The sequence below is a fragment of the Meleagris gallopavo genome, chromosome 5, assembly GCF_905368555.1.
Source record: "Meleagris gallopavo chromosome 5, MGAL_WU_HG_1.1, whole genome shotgun sequence".
Classification (NCBI taxonomy): domain Eukaryota; kingdom Metazoa; phylum Chordata; class Aves; order Galliformes; family Phasianidae; genus Meleagris; species Meleagris gallopavo.
In genome coordinates, this window is record NC_139408.1 from 45,329,851 (window position 1) to 45,353,752 (window position 23,902).

The 23,902-nt window shown below is 38.5% G+C and overlaps 2 protein-coding genes across 2 annotated transcripts; both read right to left on the reverse strand.

Moving 5' to 3' along the window:
• Nucleotides 1-5,758: 5,758 nt before the first annotated feature.
• On the reverse strand, nt 5,759-11,410 carry LOC100544713 (alpha-1-antitrypsin). Its single transcript, XM_003206706.4, has 5 exons — nt 11,306-11,410; nt 9,014-9,688; nt 8,077-8,347; nt 6,848-6,995; nt 5,759-6,091 (listed from the first exon to the last, which is right to left on the reverse strand). Exons 2-5 carry the CDS (start codon nt 9,669-9,671, stop codon nt 5,885-5,887), a joined length of 1,284 nt encoding a protein of 427 aa, XP_003206754.1. The 5' UTR covers nt 9,672-9,688; nt 11,306-11,410; the 3' UTR covers nt 5,759-5,884.
• Nucleotides 11,411-16,632: 5,222 nt separating this feature from the next.
• Nucleotides 16,633-22,384, reverse strand: LOC100542070 (alpha-1-antitrypsin-like). Its single transcript, XM_003206690.5, has 5 exons — nt 22,292-22,384; nt 20,474-21,143; nt 18,819-19,089; nt 18,032-18,179; nt 16,633-17,115 (listed from the first exon to the last, which is right to left on the reverse strand). Exons 2-5 carry the CDS (start codon nt 21,129-21,131, stop codon nt 16,921-16,923), a joined length of 1,272 nt encoding a protein of 423 aa, XP_003206738.1. The 5' UTR covers nt 21,132-21,143; nt 22,292-22,384; the 3' UTR covers nt 16,633-16,920.
• Nucleotides 22,385-23,902: the final 1,518 nt, after the last annotated feature.

The window sequence follows — 23,902 nt, forward strand, 5'->3', positions numbered from 1 at the left end:
TCTGGGCTCCCATACAAAATAACTGTGGATGAAACTGTATTAAAAAAGTGATATCAGTCATGCTTGCATTTGCATCTACCTTTATACAGCCTTTGCGGTTTGCAAGTCCAACAGCCATGTCAGTGAACTTGCTGGGTTGCCTACTGGTGTTAAACCAATTTCAGTCTGAGCCAGCACTGTCAATTAGAACCAGCAGTCAGGTGGTTGTGGAAATAAATATATCCACAGGATGCGAGGGATAGATATTCCTTTCCTCTGGACTTCCCAAATACAGATTTGTTAGCATTATCATTGCAGTGATATCATTTCAATTGCTTCTCTTCCATTTCCAAACTCTTCAAAAACTCTCCCCAACTTTTCTGTCATCTCCCATTCAGCATCCAAATGTCAACCTCCATGTATGATTCACTCTTAATGATCATCTCCATTAGTTTTTTTCAGGCAAATAGTTTATTTTACACACCATATCTACTGATCTGCAAACTTATTTAAGATAATCTCACAAATTACTCAAAGTTTCCCATTTGAAATGAACACCAAACCAACAAAAATGCAGTATAATGACTATTCCTTATAGTGTTGAAGGAGATAATTAGGAAGATTTATTGCTTTCCTCTTTGCAGTCTGAGTTAACAGGTTTTAATCCAGAATGAAGAGGGGAAAAATTTTAGTTGGGGTATGATGTCTCCTTCAACATGACTGCTCTGGGGAAAATGCCAATAGAATGATTCCCCATGCCCTTTTTTACCAGCTGCTTAAGATGCTAAAGCCTGTGAGGGAATTGCAGAACGTGACCCCACTGTTCATGGATAGAAATATAAGGGGAAGGAAAAGCCTTCATCTCATACATGTCATTTGGTTCCAAGCAAAAGCAGTTAGTACTTCTCCCTTGCAAAGAAGATATTTAGAGTCAAAAAGGTTTAGAAAATTTATTTTAAAATGTTTTGAAGTGTCTATGCAAGTTCTTTTCCAAAAAGAATGAGAAATGCTTTGCTCTCTTACTGTTCTGCAAAAATTGAGAGACCAATCTGCATCTTGTATTATCATGGCATAGGCCTGTTCGAGCCTCAAGTGTATCTCACAGCTGATGAAGATTTGTACTCCAGTCATTCTTTTTTTCCATGTTTACGTAGCACTCATTCCAAAGGGCCTCCTATATCTGTTTCATTTTCCCTTCTGTAAAATAAACAACAGAACTTTACTACGTCTGTGGGATTCCACCACTCAGGCAGGAAATCATAGAGTGCTCATGGGGCTCACTGTAATTTCTACTCAGATTGGACCTGATTTGGGCTGTAGCAAGTATTTTACCATCAGTAAAAAAACAAACATGATCCATAGTTATTTGTAATGAAATTCTTTGTTTAAGAAGCTTTTGAGAAACTGTGAGATACGATCAACAAGTGTAAGAGAAAACTTTATTTTTTGACTCTCTTTTTAATATTATGGTTTTTGGACCATGGAAACTTCAGTTCTGCAGTGTTGTATCTACCTTGTAACCAGCTGACTGGATTCATCAAGCACTACCCTCAATTACTGATGCACTGAAAGTTTTATTAGCTAGTAATATTTCTGCCAAAAGGCAACATGAGAAATGAATAGGAAAGCTGAAGTTTTCTAAGTTGTTTTTATAAACTGTTTCTGTTGCCACATCAAGGAATTTGCATGTGCTTTGGATCAGTTCTAGATCAAACTATTTCATTTTAAAACCCTCAGAAATTACAAATGAATCTTCTGTTTCCTTCATGCTAAGAATTCTTCCCCTGAAGCTTTGTGTTCAATTCCTGAGCCAGAGAGCAGGATCATGTTTAAGTTGTATCTAATTTACTTTCCTTGTGTAACAGCAGGGGGAATCAAAGAGATAAGGAAAGTGATGGGCTTTCGAAGTTGTTCCTCGAAATAACATTTTTTTTTAGTTTTGAATTTTTTATGTTGTTTAATTTATTTAAAACATATGAGAAGACAGCTCAGCCTCAGCCTGCAACCCTTATGACACCAGGCTGTTGTGAGGCAAGAAATTTTTTTGTTCAATACTGATTCTTCTAGGGGAAAAGGATCCTGATGCTTTCTCCTGTCCCCATCTGCATGCATGCATTGGCCTCCCCAACAGGACTGTACAGGAGAGAGCAGGAACATTGGGGAACAACATCTCAAGTGTAGTTGAATGTCATGTATTATTCTGACAGGGAATATTTCTTCATTGTAAACTGCTTCATTGGAGTCAGTTTGACCATCTCAAAACCCTTCATTTACTGATATTTTTTTGGTCCGATGGTAAATTTCAGTGGCTTGTAGACTGCCGCTCACAGAACAATAGGAGATACTAACTTTGGACTATTTTATTCTTGAATGAGTGTTCAACAAGGATGATTGGGAAGACACTGCATACAGTGAGACGCTGCAGCAGTTTGGAAAAAAATATTCTGAAATAGATATAAGTCACGGACTTATGTGTCCTTTCTTAGTGCCATATTTAAACGCTAAAATAAATTGTACTTGCAGTGCAGTCAGTACAAATCTGTAGTTCCCATTAACTTCAAAGCAGCACTCAGAAAAGCAAAATTTTTGAGTAAATGTGATATGTTTGCCTAGGCTCACAGATTTGCAAACAGGGTCTAGGATGTTTATTAGAAATCAATGAAAAGACTAGAAGTAATTACAGCCTTAAAAAACTGAAAACTTCATGTTTCCCCTTTGCTACAAGCTCCCCTGCACGTTGCCTGTACTGCCATGTCTTTAAAGAAATATAGCTGGCAAGAAAATCCACTTGACTCTGCAGACAATAGCAACTGACTAAGTCAACAGTTTTCCCAGGGGCTTATGGAAAATTCCCTACTTGGCTTCTCAGCCACCAGGGAGCTCAGGCTGTTGCTAGAAATAACTCTGAAGTCACCAAAAAGCTTCTGTCAACAGCCAAAAATTTTTGGAGCAGTTCTGGGTGATCCAGGTGGATTACTGGCACCGGCCACACCATGAAGAAAGGCTTTTGAGTCACCTCTCTCCTGAAGCTGTGGTAGCTTTGGTCACCTCAGGGCCTGAATGTAGATGAGATGTGATCTGTACTGTGCAATGCCAGCTTCTGAGGCTGTCACCAAGTGTTCCTTAGCTCTGCAAAACAGGCAGATTGGGGTGAGCAGCCCCCATCAATGTTCAGCTCTCCATCTGCTGCCAAGCAATGTAGGTGCTTTGGCTTCCTCCATGGTCTTATGGAAGTCTTTTAACAAACTTATATCTGAGGTCCTCAGGTAAAAAAAGTGTAGTCCCTTCTTTGCGGAGTATTTGTAAAGATGAGACCCTCGTAAACTGAGAATTACTTCAACCTTGCTGAAAATTGGCACTTGAAAAATTGAGAACAGAAAAACTCCAAAGTTAAAAGCTGTTTTAGTATATTTTAAAAAATTATATCTTAGCAAATGGCAAACCATGTTTACCTTTCTGTGCTTTTCTATTTATGCATCTGTATGTTGTTATTAATTCAGTAAGTGCATTTCAGATAAATCAACAGAGTTCAAAGTAACTTTGAGTTGCAGCATGCCTTTGATGAAATTTGCCAGTCTGCAGCCTCCACCATTCCCTACTGCTTCTCGTAACCTTTATTTTTAATGGATGTCAGGTCATATTGTTGGAAATAGAAAACATAAGTGGTGCTCATATAATTTCCATTCCCACTTAGAAGTGCCTGTAGGCAGTGTCAGGTCAACCTCCCTGTGACTCTGGCAAGAACTGTGCTGTCTCTGAGCACCTCAGTAATGCTAATTTATGACTGGGTCTTGACACCAAAAGTAGTGGAGAGTGACGCTTAGTGAAGACACAGAAAGCCCTGCCTGTCGAAATATATGCAAAACGGAGGTAAACCACTGTAAAGATCCCTTGCAGATCTCAGTTCTCATGGATAGTAAGGGTTTGTGGTACGTATGGTATTATTTCAGATAACAAGAGAAGTTATAAAAGACCAAAATCCACATCTCTGTGTCTAATTACCTGCGGGTGGCCTGCTGGTGGACAACAAAGTGAGACATATTATCTTATGGTAATACAAGGGTACAGTACATCCTTAGTTCACTCCATATACTGTTTTTTGAAAATTTTGGTGGTTGCTCTTCTTGTTTATAGCTGCAAGGGAGTTATGAACAATTTCTGGGAAGTATTCTCTCAGCTGAAATATTTTTTCCATCTTAAATATCTGCTTTTAATCATTAGGGCAGCAAGTAGACTTGCACTATTTTCCATAAGAAAAGCTCACAACTCTTATAAGCAGAGAATTTTTCAAAGGTTCTTATTTCAGACCTCTTGTATTTATAATTAAGCAATAATAATTAGGTTGTGTCTGGCTTTCATTTTCCAGAAATTTCAGAGGGGAAAGCAGAAATTGAAATAATATGAACAGTTACCCATTTTCCTTCATTCTTACCTTTCCTCTAATATGTGTCAAACATTTGACTACTAACCTAAATCCTACCACTCCCAAAGCAGGTGAGCAATGATTCTGCAGCTGTATGAGAAGTTGTGGATAAGGAGTGTAGTAATTTGGTGCCTCTGTGCGGAGATGAAATCCTTGGTTTAGCCCCAGTGGAGTCTTGCTTTTTCAAGACCTGTTGGAGCAATTAATTTGATTTTCTTGAGAGCAAAAATGAATTAGACAGTTCTGTGGAATGACTGGCTCTGTGGCATCTAGAAGAAGCTGTGAATAACTTTTAATGGAAACAAAGGAGTAATCGCAGAGGAGATAGCTGATGGAGAATAACATCTGAATCATGGAAGACCAAAGCTGAAAAGAGAAGCTACAGTCAAACACCAACTATTTAAATTAGACATCATTACTTTGGAATTGTTGGACCACAAAATCTTGTTAAAATTCCTACAGTTGTTTTAGTTGTTTTTGAGTTACTGACTTGAGCAAGCCATGTGAGAGTAAAGATGGCTCCAGAAAAACTGGAAGTCAGATGTGGCATCCTGTTGTGGCAAGAAATTTATTTGGTCTGCCATTCATCAGCTGTATTTCCCCAAGTGAAGATGACCTCAGAAAGCAGGTTTTGCAAGTTAATTTAGCAGTACATATTTGGTTTTGCTTTTTTCTTTTCTTTTCTAGTTTTTTCCTGCACGTAAGTGTGGAAGGATAAAAACAATGTGCTTGAAGAGGACAGCTTTGCCATGCAGGCCCAGTAAATGCAGTTCTGTCATGGAGCCCAGGCATTACTGCATGTGCACAAGAACCTTAAGGGTGACCGTTTGTGCAGTGACATTCAGCTTACTCTTACTCTAGAGAAACTAATGAGGAATGGAGATGGAAGCAAAGAATCTGTGATGGTAGGAGGCAGTGGTTGGGCTGGAGGGAAAAGGGTTGTGCTGAACCTAGGAGCATCTGTCATCTAGGCAAGGAGATTTCAAGGTTTGTGTTTCTGTTTCCCTGCTTAGTCACTGATTACTTAAAAGGTTTCAAAGACAAAGAAAAGACAAAGACTTATCCTGGAATTTACAATGAGGGGTAGGATGGTTTCTCAGCTGATGCTGGTAAATCGGTGAAGTTTCTGAGTTGAGGACTAGACATACAAGATGTGGGAGGCAGGGAAATTTTCAGCTGGGAGGATGGTTTATCTGCATGCAAGGGGCCACGACGCCAGCTTTGATTGAGTGAGCTAGGGAAATGTCTGTAAAGATCCCACTGCTATATGTTTATCTTAGGGCATTTCATAAGCGTGACCTGCTTCCATTTTTCCCAGCTGCCTATTGAAAGATAAGAATAATATAATACAAAATATACTTTTTTTCTTTTTAATTTTTAATTAGGGATCAATTCTGGCCTTTTTTTTTTTTTTTTGCAAAGAACTCTTTGAGATGTGTACAAGCTCTTCTTTGTTTGCTCTTTCTTTGCAAGTGCTCTGGCCTAGTCTTCTGTGGCAGCTGGGTTCACAACTTTCCCCATGAAGAGTATACTGTTGGTGGTTTTGTCAAAAATCATCATCAAAAAGGGTCTGTTGAATTTGATTTCAAGAGGAGTAACCATTGCAGAGAAAACCTTCATTTCTACCATTGTCACTGCAGCAGCCTCTGTGCCATTCTCATTAATATTCAACTTGGCCTTGTGAATTGCCTGGAAAGGAAGCAAAAATTAAACATCAAGGCACAGAACAGTGAGAAGCAGTGGGTGACAAACAGGTTTGCTGTAACATTGAGAAACAGCAGTTTTCAGGAGAGAGCACAAAATGAACAGAATTTGTGAGAAAATGATTCTCTTGTTCAGCCTTTTCAAGACAAGAAAAGTTTGCTCTAAGAAAAACATTTCTTTTTCACTCTGTCAGAGTCAAACTTGGCTGCTTATTGAGCAGAGATTGAGCAGCATGGAGAGCATTTATTGTTCAGTGGTTTCTTTGAGTAAGATCTTTTCCATGATATTTAACACCAAGGAGGAATGTTTTCATTTTGCATCAATTTATGTATACATAATTTTTTTTTTACTGTTGACACAATGATGACAAACCAATTCTGAGGTGCTCAGCTAATACAGTAAGAAAGACTCTATGGAATAAGAATGATCATTCCTAAATTACTGTCATAACTATGATTCCAGCATTAATTATTTACACAAGACTTTTGTGAAATTGTTCCCATTATCCTTTCCAGATCTTTTCTCTTTGTCAGGAGTTTTTAAGTGAAATTGTGGGATAGTTATGTAGGAAACAACGTCTTGCTAACTGCAATGAACATCAGCCATCTAACCCCTAAACTTCTTGTATTGCTGTCAGTGAGACATTGTTGAAATCTAGAAATGGGATCAGCCTATTTTTTAAGATAAAACCATAATGTAATGGGGCAGGCAATTTCTTGATCATCCTGCTCACATACTTACCTTGGAAACTTTGAGGTGGGTATTTTTTGCAACTCCAGAGAAATCAGCATTGTTACTGAACATGTCCGTCACACCCATTTTCAGAAACAATCTCTTGACATCATAGGAGCCAGAGATGGACAATTTTGGAAGATACAGGTCGACGCTTCTTTTTTTTAAAAAAAAAAAGAGAGAAGAGAAGAGAAGAGAAGAGAAGAGAAGAGAAGAGAAGAGAAGAGAAGAGAAGAGAAGAGAAGAGAAGAGAAGAGAAGAGAAGAGAAGAGAAGAGAAGAGAAGAGAAGAGAAAGAGAAGAGAGAGAAGAGAGGAAGGGAAGGGAAGGGAAGGGAAGGGAAGGGAAGGGAAGGGAAGGGAAGGGAAGGGAAGGGAAGGGAAGGGAAGGGAAGGGAAGGGAAGGGAAGGGAAGGGAAGGGAAGGGAAGGGAGGAAAGGGAAGGGAAGGGAAGGGAAGGGAAGGGAAGGGAAGGGAAGGGAAGGGAAGGGAAGGGAAGGGAAGGGAAGGGAAGGAAGGGAAGGAGAAAGGGAAAGGAAGGAAGGAAAGGAAAGGAAAAAGGAAAGGAAAGGAAAGGAAAGGAAAGGAAAGGAAAGGAAAGGAAAGGAAAGGAAAGGAAAGGAAAGGAAAGGAAAGGAAAGGAAAGGAAAGGAAAGGAAAGGAAAGGAAAGGAAAGGAAAGGAAAGGAAAGGAAAGGAAAGGAAAGGAAAGAGGAAAGGAAAAGAAAAAGAAAAGAAAGAGAGTTTATAATTGCAAGATCCTTCAATACAAGAGCTGATACAAGTGGTGTGAATCTATCCCAGCTATCTGAGAACCATAGGCCTGGCTTTCTAAAGCCTAAATGTATACCACATTAGTGAAGGAGAAATTGAGGTACCAGTCCTACCACCCACAGACTGATCAGTGGTCATCCAGACTGGAGAAGAAATTTCATTTTCTTTCAGCTGGATCTAGATGAGCTAGTCTAGATGGGCTCCCACGGGCTGAGTTTGCAAGCGCAGAATCCCTGCAGTTTGCAGCATTCCCATTGCTGTGGCTGGAGAAGCTGAGGAGAAGGTTCCCCAGTGAACAAAATCTCCTGATACTTCCTTTGAAGTGAAGGAACTGTGCAATGCTTATTCCTCAGAGTTGTGTTTAGCATCTCCTTGTGGCATCCTACGATTTACCTTGCCTGCATGAGTATTTATGGCCTTTTAAGTGCTTAAAAAAAAATGACAGTCAAAAGAAGTTGAAGGATTACCTTCCTTCAAATGACTGGCTCCAATTAGACACTGTATCTTGTAGCAGAGCATCTTCTACGTGGTTCATACTCCCTTCATCAGGCAGAACAAAAAGGGCAGCAGCATTTCCTGTGTATGGTATTTCTACTATCCAGCAAGACAGCTTCTCATCCCTATGGATATTATAGTATGTACTTTTATACATCATTTTAACCTTAACAGGATGCTCGGCATCCACAAAGAAGTCATCATCTCTGGTGTCGTAACTTTCAAAAGGTTCTTCCCAGTAACCTTTTGACAAAAGAATGAGAATAGAGTTGAATAAGCTGAAAAAATTGCAAGTAAGTGCATAACACAATAGTTGATGCTCAGAGTAGTATATTTGAATGGTAAATTCAATTACAAGCCTATCTCAGTTTAAGGATTCTTGTACCCTGGCAATAGAGAGGAGCTTTGAATCATTTCAGTCATTTGAATAAAAATCACACAAGGAAAATACAGGTTGAGGAAAAGCCCTGAGCCTTCATCTGCTAGGTCAGTGGTGAAACTTCTATAGACTGACCTTATGCATTCTCTGGACTTACTCCTTTTATATGTCTCATCCATGTTTTATTTTGACTGTATCCTGCACAGCCAAACAGCTGTGCCTTTCAAAAAATGATCATAAGCTCCCAAGCTTGCCCTTTTTGAATACTTTCAGCTCTGAGCCTAATTTGAGATGATATACTATTGATTGGTACTTCTACCTATTATATTTTTCCTTTTTATTTTTTACTCATAAAAGATGATTCTTTATACCTGATTTTCAAGTATTTCCTTATATCATTTAAAAGAAGAAAGATGTATTTTAAATCGGATGGGAGGGTAGATTCACCATGGGAAAAAACTTTTATTCTTGAGTTTGGATCAATCTTTTAGAGCCTATTTTTATAACCTTAACTGATGTTTTTGACTCACCTTTAAAGTAAACGTAGTTAGTCAGAATCATCATAACATCTTCATCAAGACTGTCCAGTAAGTCTACAAATTTACCATGGGTCTTTGCTTTTATATAGTTATTGATTTCCTCTCTAGCATGTTCAGAATTTTGGAAATCCATAGAAACAGCTTCCGAATAATAAAAATTTGTGACATCATCCAAAAATTTTTGTTGCAGTTTCAGTCTCTCATCTATGAACAGAGTATTGCCCATGTTCAATTGAATCTCTCTGTGAGGGTCATTCAGCAGCTGGAGGAGATCCTGGAAGCCCTCATGGATTTCCTGCTCTTCCATCTCTGTCAGGTTGAAGGAGAGGCATTTGTACAGCTGGCTGAGTGTGTTTGATCTGGCCCCCAGGGAGAGCATTGCAAAGGCAGTAGAAAGGCTCAAGGGAGAGAAGAAAATGTTCTTGTTACCTCCCTCTTCTGTAACCTGCTTGTAAAACCTAAATGCAAATTCAGCATTTCTAGGGGTTATCTTCATGTGAGCCGAGTTTTCACTTTCCACATGGGAATGATCTCCTAGGGAATGAGGTTGCTCATTCTTATGTTTATGTTCGTTGCCGAGGTTGGGTTTAGGAAGAGCCTGGACTTGAAGTCCAACAAGAAGCAAACACAAATACAGTGTGGTCTTCATTTTCCTTCTGAGGAATTCTGTTGAGAAAGGAGAAATTATCTTGTAGAGAATGTTATCTTTCTTGCATAAAAACAATTTATTTTGTATTTGAAATACTGATTTTCATATGCCAGTGTTCAGGATTTCTACTCTGCTTTCCATTGGGTCTCATGGCTAGTCCTTTTCTGGTCTGTTCTATTTGTTTCCAACCAAGATACTAACATGACACCACTAGGGAAGAATTGATTCTGTGTAGGTTTTTGTGAGGTATCTTATCTGAAATTGTCCTTGTGTCTGACCAGTATGGCATTATTGCATTTCTAAGGATGTCTGTGTGCACAACTAAGTTCACATATTGTTCCTATATATTCAGTAAGCACTTCGGCAGTGTATAGTAGCCATGATCTTTTGATGACTTGGATTTTCATGCACTGCAGTAATACAGAGAAAACATCACTTATAGTAGAAGAGAATCCATCTGATGGTTCACCATTTAAACTGTATCTTTCTGCCTCTGGTGCAGCAGCTCTGAACTCAAGAACTGTGTCATTTCAAACATTATCTTACATGTTTCAGTAAAACGAGAATAAAGCAAGAAAGTTTATTATGTCTCTTCATTGCACACAAAATATCCATAAGGCTGCAAAATCAAACACCCAAGAGTTTAGGAAAAGCTAGAGCAGAAGCTTCCTGAATAGCTCAAATGCAGCCTTGCTGTGTATGTATTTGGGTAATTGGATGACCTTTCCTCTTCCTTAAACCGATACAAACAAATTCTACATAACCCTGCAGTTTCTCTTCTCTTTTCAGGAGATATTGGGGAAGTATGTTCTCCATAGAACATCTCATATAAATTATCTCAATCACAAATCTTGAAAACACGAAGGAGATAGCGTACTGCAGCAACAGAGAGGTGATGTTACTGTTCAGAGCAACTGCATAATTATTCTACAGTGTGTGAATCTGCCTCATGGTTTGCTGCAGGTTGTGTCTGAAGCCAGGTTTGGGTCTTATATCAAACATTTCATGGGCAGTTATTAAATCTGGGTTTCCTCTTACATGGCTGCCCTTTATGAAACACTTCAGATGTGTAAATGCTGAGTGTGGGAATTGTGCTCAGTTTGTCTAAAATGCCAGATTAAACTATGGATTAAAAAAAAGTAAAATCTAAATGAAAGCAATCCACTTTGATCCTGTAAATACTCTTTATATAACTCTAGAAATCTGTGTCTGAGACTAGCATCAACTCCAGTGCCACTTAACTCTCTGTAGTGTTTGAGGATGTTTGTGGTATAAGTTATGTTACCCTCAGCTCCTGAACTAGTCCTGCATCAGTCTAGAGTATCTAGGATATTGAGTTGCAAGTGAATTTACTCCTCTGGTAATAGAGGCAGGGTTCAGTGTTTCTCCTTGGTGTCAATGGCAGCTGAATATTCACTTTGGACCTCATCTCCCTGTCATCCTGACGTAGTATCTAAGAGCTGCATCACTGACTGAATCCTGCTCTTAGTGTATAGATCATGCTCCCAGAAGATAAATTTCCAACTACTTATACTAAATAAAATCATCTCATAATTAAATACTATGTATTAAATTACAGAGATCATAGAAAATATGAATTCAAATTCTTCTAAGGTATATAATATAATACTTACAGTGTAGTTTAAAAAGGGTCTGCTGGACCTCTCATTCACATTGCTACTTCCCTATTCTCCGTCTTGCTCGGTAATATTAACTTAATGTTCACTGGTAAATATTAATCAAAGCAAATAATATTTATTTGTTAAGCAAAGAATGAGTTAGCTACTTTTTTTCTAGACATCAAACATTGTAACCCTGTTTTTCAGCATATAAATGAAATGATGCCAACGTCTGTGGCTCAGAGTGTAAAGAGCAAGGTTCATACTACTCTTGCATTTAAACAAATCTGTGGGCAAAAGAACTTTACAAGACAGTGTAGCTGAGCACACTACCTTGGGCTTTTGAAATCCACACAGTAGGTGAATTGGAAATCTAAGATAGGTCCTGAGTGATGTCTGGTTGTGAGTAGGTTAGTTTGCCCTAGGGACTCTCTACATGGGATATCCTGATAGAAGGATATCATCTAATCATCTACATGAAGCAGCAACAAGCTTGGTCAGGAACAGCTCAGTGCCTCCACACTGCCCTCCATGTCGCAGGGCAGATTGTAAATATACTCTAACTACCTAAGTTGCTCCAAAAGTAATGCCTTTTATTTCTTTCCATGGGAAAAAAAAAATGGGTACAAAGAGCTCAATAACACTATTTGGTAGAGCAAATTCTCAGCTACAAAATGCTATTTTTTGCAATAGTCACCACCATGAACTGATTTGTGTGAGTGAGCTGATTGAGATGCTATCCATTCCATGGTGTGACAGCTATGACAGACAGTATGCCTGAAACGTGGCTTATCTTTCACACAGCTATCACCATTGTTGAAATGCACCACTCTCTGCCTCGCTGTGCTCACCTCTCCTGAAACATTCAGCAAATGTTGATGAATGTCAATAGATGTACCTTTTCTACCTGGAGGAATTCAGTGACATACCTTTGCTTTATATGCACTTCCATGTGAAATGTCATTGTGCCAGACTGCCTCTCTACTGCAATCTGTCAATGGCAACAACATGTAATGGAATGATATTGAGAACATATATTGAGAACATGTATTACCTCTGGCATCATGGGTTAACATAATAAAATAGGAGGCATTACTTTCAGAGCAGCCCTCGTAGCATTCTTCAGTCTTCACTAAATTGTTACTTAACTGCTTGTCAAGAGAAGTAGTGGTTAGTTTTTTGAGAGGTTGTTGATGAGTATTTTGGAAATTATTGAAATAGTGAAGGAGAAGCAAAATAACAACATGGCTTGAAAAGTTGTCAAAATAAGAAAATGGAGAACTGACTTTATCATGGCAAAACGTTAGCTGGAGTAAGGAAAGATTTTATATTTATACAGAGGAAAGACATGTTTTATATGCCTATTACATACGACTTACTGTGGAATCCCTCTCAGTGAGCAGAGATACAGAGGCACTGTTCAGCTGTTTAGAAGGTTATTTAAGATCGAAATACATGACACTAATCCTAACAAACAATGACTAGTTGTTTCCATTGAATGTACATGATTTAACTCTAGGTGAATCTACACGTCCTCTTATGCATAAGAATATACCGAAAATATTAATGTTATGTCATTTCTGTCTCTTAAAAGACAAATTATATTCAGAGAACTCTTTCTCATGATGTATGCAAGCAGCCAGAAATTTTACTGTAGTATTACGTAATAATCAAGGTTCAGCAGAAGCAAGCATGCTGTTGCTTAACTCCAGCAAATACAAGTTATTGTTCTCAAGTCTTGGCTTACCAATGTAGATAATATTTATCTATCAATCCAACCCTAATGCCTGGCTAACCATCTGAAGGATCCTACCATTATTAGGGAGGAACCACTGGGAAGAGCAGCAATTCTTCTGTTTTCTTCCAGACCATGCACTGACACTCAAATGACAGAAACACAGTGGGAACATGTTCTGAAACTGCTCAACAATCCCAAACACTGCTTCCTCTTACCCTCCAAGATCCAAGTCTCATCATAGACAAGATTTAGACCAGCAGTCACATCAGGCTTACAGATGACAAGTTTCATCTGCAAACTTGGAATAAATCAGTTTCTCCATGATGCCAGTTAGATACCTGTGCTCAGTCCTTTGCTGAGTATGTATCACAATTAGATACCTTGGAAAACATAATTCTCTCCTGTCAAATGTAATAGAAAATAAGAGGGAGTCACCCTATGGATACCTATTAGATTGCAGCACTTATGCTATCCCAGGGAAAATAAAGGGTTTTTTTTCTTTTTTTTTCTTTTTTTCTGAGCACTGTTGCAAATGGCTGCACTGAAATCCCTCTACCTAGAATGGATGTCACAAAGAAACAAGAAATTAAGCTGGGAGTCCTGTGTGGAGTTTTACAAGAAAGAGATGGGCATCTAGATGCTTCTAGGTAAGCAGTGGCTGGGATGGAGGAACTCCTCCTGCTCCGGGAGCCATGGAAGTCTTACAAGGGACTGAAAAAAGTGCTTTCCAGTTGGCCTGATAATGGTCTATGTGCAAGGAAGTAAGGAATAATTTATTTCTTTTCATGCTGTTTGCCAGTAACTGCTGAGTTTGGTTCCTCTGATGTGTTTAGTTCCTCCTTACAAGAGCAGTTTTATGACCAATCATTAAGCTACTCCAGTCCTTGGTTGGTGTTCAAATTATGGTGTACCAGTGTTATAAGTCATATTTCTAACTTTTTCAAGGTAGAAGATTTTTGTATATGGAAGAAAAACACCAGCAAGAGGATAAGGAAGAGCAAGAGAAATATGAACTTCACGTGGTAATGCTTCATGCAGGCATTTCTTGTTGTCTTATAAAAATATATCTCTTAAGATCTGCCTGCATATACATAAACCCCTTGTCATATATAACTCAATTAAAATCAAGAGATTGGCATCATTGCAAAATTGCTGCAGCTAGAATAAAAATCAATTCATCTATGTATTTTTATTTATTTCTATAAAGGGCATTATAACTATAAACTCTGTTTGTCTTACAAATATTCAGACTTATTGGATAAGGAAAATGTTGCTGGCTTCAATTGCAAAACAACGTGACTGACAGAAGGAAAAAGAAAGTTGAAGGCCAAGGAGAAAGTTAGTGACAGAACTGAGAATAGAAATCAGGCTTCTTCTGCTTTGTGCACTCCCTCTTTTACTAAGTCAGTAGGAATCTCAGAACTAAAATTTCACATGAACTCATAGTTTGCTAGATATAAGTCACACAAAGATCAAATAACACCATTGTTTTCTTCTGTGCAGAATCCCAGAAGGAAATAGGGTTGTTTTATTACCAGAGTGTGATTCTATTTCACATAACAGAAATTTCACTTCAGGTGATCATACCTCCATCCCTGGACAAGCCCAGACTGGATGTGGCCGTGGGCAGCCTCGTCTAGTGGATAGTGACCCTGCCCATGGCAGGGGGGTTGAAACTGGATGATTTTTGAGGTCCTTTCCAACCGTTTGGAAGCATTTTGAAAATATCCATGCATTTAATGTGGCAGTAGAATCAAAGCACTGGTCAGAAGAAAGCACCAAGATACATGTATAGCAAATGCATGTAGTTCTACAGTTTTTGGCTTGCATTTGTTTCAAAGATCAGTTCTTTTCCTGAACTGATTGTTTGTTCCAAAGATGGAAAGACAGTCCCTGGCCACCTTATTTTTTGCAAGTAGCTGGTGAAGGCCTTTCAACTTGACTAGAGACTAAGTAGCATTCAGAGAAATGTCACATGCTGGGCAGGAGCTTCTAGGGCTTAATAACAGAGGAGGGTTCACATTCCTCTTTGTTATTCAGGCTTCATTATATCAGGTAATTCTAGAGCACAGGCCTGACCATCAACCTACAACCACTCATTTTCTTACGTATTTAACACAGTTCCTGATGCAGGTATTGTTCATGACAGCTGCAATCTTTCCAGACTTATCATGGGTGTTTCTGGGAGACTTAATGTAAACAAAATGTTATTTCCAGTAAACATCCCTTGTGTCTTGTAGGGTCGGAGTTAGACAACATGGAAGTGAGCTGTGTTGAGGCAGTCAAACCCAGGACTGGAGTACAGACCTCAGAGCATTTTATTTACAAACATAGGTAAAAACTCTGGGATACGAGTATGAACACTCTTCCAGGTATTCATAACCTATCCTTTCTGAACTATTATTTCTTGATGAACCAGAGGTTTAAAGCTATATAGCAAGGCAAGTAACATTTTTTGAGTGTCTGTTTTAGTCACTGCTTCCATTAGGATGCTTGTCAAGGGTTCACTGCCTTAAAGGTAAACTTGAAGAACACAACACAAGGCTGGCAGCTCTGGGCATTCATACCACAAGCTACAAATGCTCTAACTGAGAGCATGGCAAAAAACTTGTCCTTCCAGTGTCTGCAAGGGAATGATCACTATCCTCCCACCCTATAATTTGAAGTTACATCTCCTTTTTCCTAGAAGCCCATACCAATGTTTCAGATTATCATTGCTTCATCCACCATCCATTCAACAGCACTCTTTGTAGTGTTCATCAGGATTTATTTGCCAAACTCAACATTAAGCCATCCTCCACTCAGGGAGGAGCAGACATGGATTTCTATCCTCCAGGAAAATATCCTTAACAGCACTCCAGATCTAATGCTAACTCTTGCAGTTTCAGCTTAATTAGAATGTTGGAGACACAGGATTGTCTGTCTTCAGGCAAGGGAGGATTGCAAACATGAATATTCTTGAATATCCTGTAACTAAGTCAAATGCTCTGATTACAAAGATTGGTGTGATGGGTAGCAGTTGCCTTAGAAAGGTCAAGTTCCACAAAGGAACTTTTCTAATTTCAAATTGCCTTCATGATCTGTAGAGTCAAACTTTAAGAAAATGAGGAACAATACACTGAGAAAGATAACTGTATTTAACGCTTCTCAAATAGTTGCTGCTGCTGAATGCAAAAGGTGGAACAGAGATGGAGTCAGGCTGATATCACAAAAGTCTGGCTGTGTTTGTTAGCAGGTGTTTCTTTTCTTGGTGCTCCAGCCCCTCATAAGTGCCAAGATTTGACTCTGAATTTTGACACTACCTTGGATTCATCAGCCTACATAAGGAGATGTCAGATTTGTACAGACATCCTCAGAGTGCCAAGCAATCATTTTCTCATGCAAATACATGATGACTTTTTCCTATCAATAAGATCCACATGAAAGAGAAAACCTAAGATATCCCTAGGTGGACTGCATTTATATTCTAAATTTCCACGTCATCTCTCCAGGGCCAGGACCTGGTAAGTACTGCAGACAGCTGGAGAAAACAACAGTATTTTCCTAGTTTCCTACTCACTACTCAGTAGCAGCCTGCTTTTTCATTCATTACATACTGAACAGGTTTTAAACTGCTTCTCTCAGCTGGATACTTACCTTATTTTTCAATGATAGCATGTATTAGTCATTAGAAGACTGATGTATACACTACTTCGTAAGTCACTGGTGAGCATATCATGGTAGTTGCTTTCCACTGGAGGGAGCAAGAACGGTGATTTTAAGAATGACTACATTCCTGTCTTGATTATTTTTAGAAAAAATAAAATTATTAGTAAAAGATTTGATATAATGTTAATTACATCAGACTATTAATGCATAAAGTGCAATTCAAATCAATAAGACCTGTCACTAATCAATCATTTTTCAGTGGGTTTACAATTTTTCCTATGAAGAGGATACTTTGAGTGTATTGATCAACAATCAACAGCAAAAATGGACGGTTGAACTTTATAACAGGAGGAACAGAATGAGGAGCAAACTCTGTGCCAGTGACTGCTGCAGCCTCTGTGCCATTCTCGTGAATATTCAGCAGAGCCTTGTGAATAGCCTACAAGGAAACACAGCAAGCATTACTGTACACACAGTATGGGAGTGGAATGACTAAAATTGGCATAAAGTTAATTCACCTCCTGTCTTTCAAAGAAATGACTGGTAGGTCACGAACTGCAAAGAAGGAAACTTAGTCCATGGTAAGTGTTCTAGCAATGTTGTCTCTATGAGTTTGTTCCACTCAGTATTTCTCACCATGTGTGTCAGCGCAGAACGCTTGAATTCAGAGCAGGAATTACTATTTCAGAAGGAAAAAAAGTCAAATTCCAGAGCTGTTTTGTCTGTATACTTAATACCTCATGGATTAAACTTTTGTCAGTAGAAAACAAATATCCATACAAATTTTTATTTTTATTTTTTGCATTTTCAACATTTGTTTCATTAAAACAGGATATTATAATGTTATAGTTACTGCTTTTGCAATGCCCATAAGATTGTTAATTTATCTTTGTATTATCTGTTCTTCCCAGGAAACAGGAGGCTTTCCTGTAGCCTGGTCCCTCTTATGTGATTAGCTCTTGCCAGAGCCTTCTATGGAAATAGTTTGAAAGTCCTTTAAAATTATAGAATCACATGCATGCATTAAAGAAAAGGTACCACTTTTTATACTAGACATGCTCATGCAAAGCAACTCCAAAAGATGGAGTCTCCTTTTGCATGCTAAAAATATTTTGTTCCTGGAAAAATTTATAGAAGCCTCCCAGCCTTTGCCACAACTTTAGGCTGCCAGAAGGAAGGCATCATTTTTATTTTCAGATCTTGAATAAGTCTGAAAGAATTTAAAGTTGCTCTACAAGATAAAATGTTTGAATTCACAGAGTTATCAATCATTCTCAGGACTAAGAATTATTCTGGAGCATAACTTAAATCAAGGCAATTGACGAATCCACAGACATTTCTGTTGACCAACTTACTCTTGAAACCTTCAGATCGGACTTTCCTGTGATTCCAGACAGATCAGCCTGGTCAGAAAACACATCTGTTACACCCAGATTCATGACTATCTTCTTTAAGTCATAGGTGCCAGAAATGGATACTTTTGGAATATGCACTTCCATCCTCCTATTAATTTAAAAGAGAGTTATGGTGGTTATTACGATCAAGGTATAACTTGAAGTCTCCCAACTTGCTGGTAATTCTGTGCTAAAATGTTAGTCTTCAAATAAAGAAAAAAATGACAGCAAAAATGTGGGAAGACAATGGTCAGGATGATGGGAAAATGTAATATGAGAAAGACATTACTTAGAGCTTGTTTCCAGTCTTAAAATCACCCCTTGAATAGTCAACAAGCAGTGGTAGTGCCAGCACCTTTGTAGGTACATTTGCATCCATTAGCTAGTCCTCAAGATTTATGTTCTTTTAAATCATACCCCATACTCTCTAAGGGATCTAGTTTCTATGTCCAGTTGTACCACTGTTAACATATTATATTTGAGAAAAGAAATGGAGATACTGAAGATCAACTAAAAAATGTATAGAAAAAGAGGCTGTTTCCTAGCTCACAAATCTCTTCCCTCATGACAAAGCAGTGCTGCTTCAAATTGCTGCTGAGTGTCAAATCATCAAATTATTAAGTCTGTTCATTTATGCCGGTCCCATTACTTAAACCTCTAATGAAAAACAACCTTATAACTGTAAAACTTGATTGCAGTGTTTAGAGCTCAGGTTCCGACTACTGTGAAGCATCAAATTATAATTTACCGTCTTTCAAGTGATTTTTCCCATTTAGACACTGTGTCTTTCATCAGACCATCCTCCAGCCATTTCATTTTTCCTTCATTGGGCAGAATGAACAATGCTGAAACATTTCCCTTGTAAGGAATCCTCACCACCTTGCATGACAGCTTCTTGTCAGAATATATGTCATAAAAGCTATCTCGAATCATCATCTTCACTTCAACCAAGGTCTTTGCATTCACATAGAAATAATCCGTGTGAGTCCCCTTCATATTGAAAGGATTTTCCCAGTAGGCTTAAAAGTAAAAGAACACAGTTGCATGCTTATTTCAAGGAGGATATATTAGTATAGTCTAGTCTAATTTATACCAAATACATCCATATCTAAAGATTTATGCTCATAATTGAAGATTAGAGGAATTAAAAATTTATTCAAGGTCTTGTTCCATATCATCTCCGCTATAATATGTTCAAGTAACAAATATCCAAGATTAAACTTCAGAAAGGTGTTGCAAATTAGATAAATCAATGAGGTAACTTCATGATGTTATCTTAAATTTATTTGAAGAAGAGGAAAAATTTGAAGAAAAAGAATTGCCTTGCCAGGATCCAATGAGTTAATTTACAAGCACTTTTCTTGTTAAGCAAGTTCCACAGCAGATGACTGCCTTTTTAAACATGGCATGTTAAGCTCCTTCTATGCTTTCTCATCTATTCCTCATCTGGTAGCACCAAGGAAAAAATTCAATGAAAGAACAACCTGAACTTTCGGGTCTGATAATAACTTCATTACAGTAAGTGGAACGGGGCTTCTAAAGCTTTAACCTTCCTTCCTTCTTCAAATGGCTTTTTAATGGTATTCTACTTGTATTAAATCAAGTTATTTGAATGCACACAGATCACAGTTTGTCATTTCAGAACTAAGTGCACTTGTTTTTTAAATATTGAACAGAAACAAAATAAAATTGAAATATAAGTAGTAGAATATAAACTCTGAAGTACTTTAACTACTTTATGAGTTTGAACTCTTTCCTGTCCCATCATAAGGAAGGTACTTTCAGACTAGGGTACCTAGATTTAATAGAGTACTTGAAGTGAAAGCTATTTTACTCAATGCTGCTCTATTTGCACCTCCTGCACACTGCTACAAATGGACATTATCTTTAAGGCGTTAACCATTGCTAAAGCAGCACATTCTCAAGTACCTGCTGGTGTATATATACAATGTGATGACTGGCTGTAGAACACTTAGAGCCCAACTCCATAAATATGTACCCATTTAATAAGCCTGGATTGTAGGTAAATTAAAGTTTTGTCATTTTTTATAATCTTTGGAATTTATTTTGTTTCTTCATATAGGATATATACATACGGCAGAATAATTTTTGCTATAAAACAAAAGTCTGATAGAAAAATCCACAAATGCATGAATTTGCTGTGCTCTGGTAAGTCCATAAAACCTGAAGATTGCAAATAAGTGAATTTTTGTGCTTACAAACCTAAAAATACGCCAGAAAAATGTAGATGTATTAAGAGGTTTCAAAGCATGAGAACTTGCAATGTTTCTTATAGTTTTAACACTGTTCTTCTTTTAAAAACAATTCAGAAATAATCTGAGATTTTTTTTCAATCCAAGGCAAACTTGGATGTTGCAATAGCATCTGTATGACTCAACTTACCTTTGAAATAAATATAGTTAACAAGTACCATTAAAGAGTTTGGATCAAGGTCTTTAAGTATTTGATTTATCTTCCCATGGGTTTTGTTTTTTAGATGATCATTGATCTCTTTTTTAGCCTCAGTAGAATTCTGAATGTTACTAGAAATAATTTCTGCTTTGTACAGTTTTTTTATGTCCTTCAGAAATGTTGTCAGTGGCTCCAGGTGTTTGTCCACAAACAAGGTATTTCCCATGCTTAGCTCCACCTGTCTGCCAGGACGGTTCAGCAAGAGAAGGAGATGATGAAAGCCACGGTGTATCTCCTCCTCCCTGTTGTTGGTGAGATTGAAGGCCAGCCCCTCCAGCAGCTGAGCCTGGGTTGTGGCTCTGGAGCCCAGGGCCAGCAGGGCAAAGGCAGCAGAGACACTGACTGGAGAGAAGAAAACATTCTTGCCAGGTGCTTGGACAGTTGCTTGCCTGTAAAACCTGAAGGCAAAGTCTGTGTTGCTGGGTATTATATGCTGGGAGAAAGCAAGAGAATCTGCCTCATGAGGATGCTGCTCATGGAGGTGAGTTACCTTGGGCTTTTCATTGTGATGGTCAGTCTGTCTCATGCTGGGGACTGCAGGGTAAAGGACGGCCAACAGCAAGTATAGCAGGAGGATGGCCTTCATCATACTTTTCAACTACTGTGTGGACAAAAATAAATTTTGTTGGACTCTGGAAATGGCATGTGAACATCTCATCTTTTATTTCTATCTGCTGCTGCCTACAGAAGTTATTAACACTGTTAATCTCCTGGCCTGCTCCTTTATTATGACATGGTTTTGAAACACTCCTGCTTTGATCTCAGATGTAATTCATATCAATTACTGCCCACTTCAGTTCTGCTTTCCTCCAGCTACACAAGTCTCTTGTTACTGGATGCTTGTCGAGAGAGTAGCATGTGATTATTAAAGGAAAACATGATTCAGAGGGAGAGAGTAAATTAAAAGGTTCATTGTTTTTTTCATCTCAATGTAGATCCATTTTATGATGTGGTGACACATTAGAAACAACTCTGACGTCTTGTGTCTCTCACATGAGATATGATATTTGTGATTGTAAGAGGTTTACGTCAAATGACAGAGCTATGTCAGTGGAAAACAATAAAGATTTACAACAGTCAAAACATCATCTTTCTCATTCCTGATTCATTTTAACACATAAAGTGAGTAATCACAAGCGCGCTAGTGACATTTTCCTGCTTTAACATCTGATTAGATCAGAATACATTCCTTTATTCTAAAGCATCACTCAACTAATGCATGTCTTCCAGATGGGCTCATCCTCTATTCGTCCAACCCCACAACAGTGGTAAGATGGTGAGGCCACCAGAGTAGGCATGGCCTATCCTGTCTGTCTAAAATTTGTATGACTAGGGAACCCTCCTCTCAGCAAACTTAACTTTATGTACCCTGCTTATTATTTATACCATAGTGGTGTAAATAAGACACCTCATTTACCTCAGAGCTTTGGCTATCACATCACAAACTTTAGAGAACCTCGGTAATGACTGTTGGAAAGTCAGAATATTTTCCCTCTCCTTAAGATGATTTCTTCTAGATTTGAAAGAGGTGTTTTGGATAAATATTCATAGCAGAGTTATACTTGTAGAACTGCTGTAATGTATCTCCACAACTTGCTATTCAGTATTTCTTGGAAATTAAATTCTGCTGTCATTTGAGTGCTTAGAAACCAAGTTTCACCTTTGAAAGCAGATGTGCTTTGTGACTCACTAGCTAAATGTCATATAGCTGCATCAAAGTCTTTAAAGTAAAGATATCTGGGTACTTACATTGCATTCAGAAGGTCCTGCACTTGCATGGATTGTGCTCTTTCTTGTTGCTTTACTCACACTGCTGTTTTCCTCTGTTAAACATTACATGGCCTCAAATACAGATAATCTAAAAGGATAAAGCTAAATGCTGATGAAGCTAATTTTCTTGGCTGCCATATTCATGTGAACACATCTCTACTCCAATCAGAGATAAGACCATGGGACAAAGCCTGTCAGTTGAGAGGTGTGTTATGCTCCATAAGGGTCATAAAGCAATGCCTAAGCAAGTATTAATTGGAAATGAGATTTTGTGCCAAATACAGCTACTTTGCTCTATATGTTATCTGAGATAGAAACTGCCCTTCCTCTGGAGATGTACAGTTCTGCCCAGCACTAAGCTCAGACAGCCAGGTTCAGGGTAAGAGAGCTATGGGGAACACCTCTCCTTCTCAGTGATGCTGGTTGGCCTACCATATACTTGACATTTGTGAGAGCAATATATGCAGCCAGTTCCTTTACATAGATACTTTCCTTGTTTCCCAAAGTTAGCATATTTTTGCTGAAGCACAAAAAGATTTGTTCCTAGCCCTGATAGTACTGGAATTAATATGCTTTTCTCTAAAGCTGCATTTCAACAGAAGATGAAAAACACCATTGTTGGGGGTTATGAATGATTGCACAGTCACTTCATTACACTAGAAAAGTATCATATTTGCACTTCAGAGATAAATATATCAATTCTGCCAATAGAGTTAAACCTGCAAGAATTGCAAACTCATTAAGAACAGCCACAAAATGTAACATGAACTAAGTCATACCTGAAACAGTGAAGATCTGCAGTCAGGATAGGAGCACAGAAATGTATAGAATAGTCAAGGAGCTAGCATCTGCTTGAAGGATTTTGGTATATCTCTAGAACCTCCTTCCAGGGAGTTGTAGAGCTATAAGATCTCCCCTGAGCCTTCTCTTCTCCAGACCAAACAATCCCAGTTTCCTCAGACGCTCCCCAGAAGGCTTTTGTTCCAGACCCTTCACAGCTTCATTGCCCTTCTCTGCACACACTCAAGTGCTTCAGTGTCATTCTTCTACTGAGGGCCCCAAAACTGAACATAGTACTCAAGGCATCATCAGTGCCAAATACTTGGCACTTGGTCTTATTAAAGCTCACACAACTGGCTTCAGCCCATCAATCTAGACAGTTCAAATACCTCTGAAAGGCCTTTCTACCCTCAGGAAAATCGACACTTCCTCCCAGCTTGGTGTCATCTGCAAACTTTCTGAGGGTGCACTCAATCCTCTCATCCAGATCATCAATAAAGATATTAAAGTGGATAAGCATCAATACTGACCCTTGGGGAACACCACTTGTGATTGGTTGCCAGATGGATTTAACTTCATTCACCGCCACTTTCTGAGACTGGCTCTTTAGCCAGTTCCTTAACCAACAGAGTGTACCTGTCCAATCCAAGGCTGACAGCTTCTCCAGGAGAACACTGTCAGAGATAGCATCAAAAGCTTTAATAAAATCTAGGTAGACTACATCCACAGCCTTTGCCTACACCAGGTGAGTAACTTGGCCATAGATGGAGATCCGATTGGTGAAGCAGAATCCGCCTTTCATGAACATCT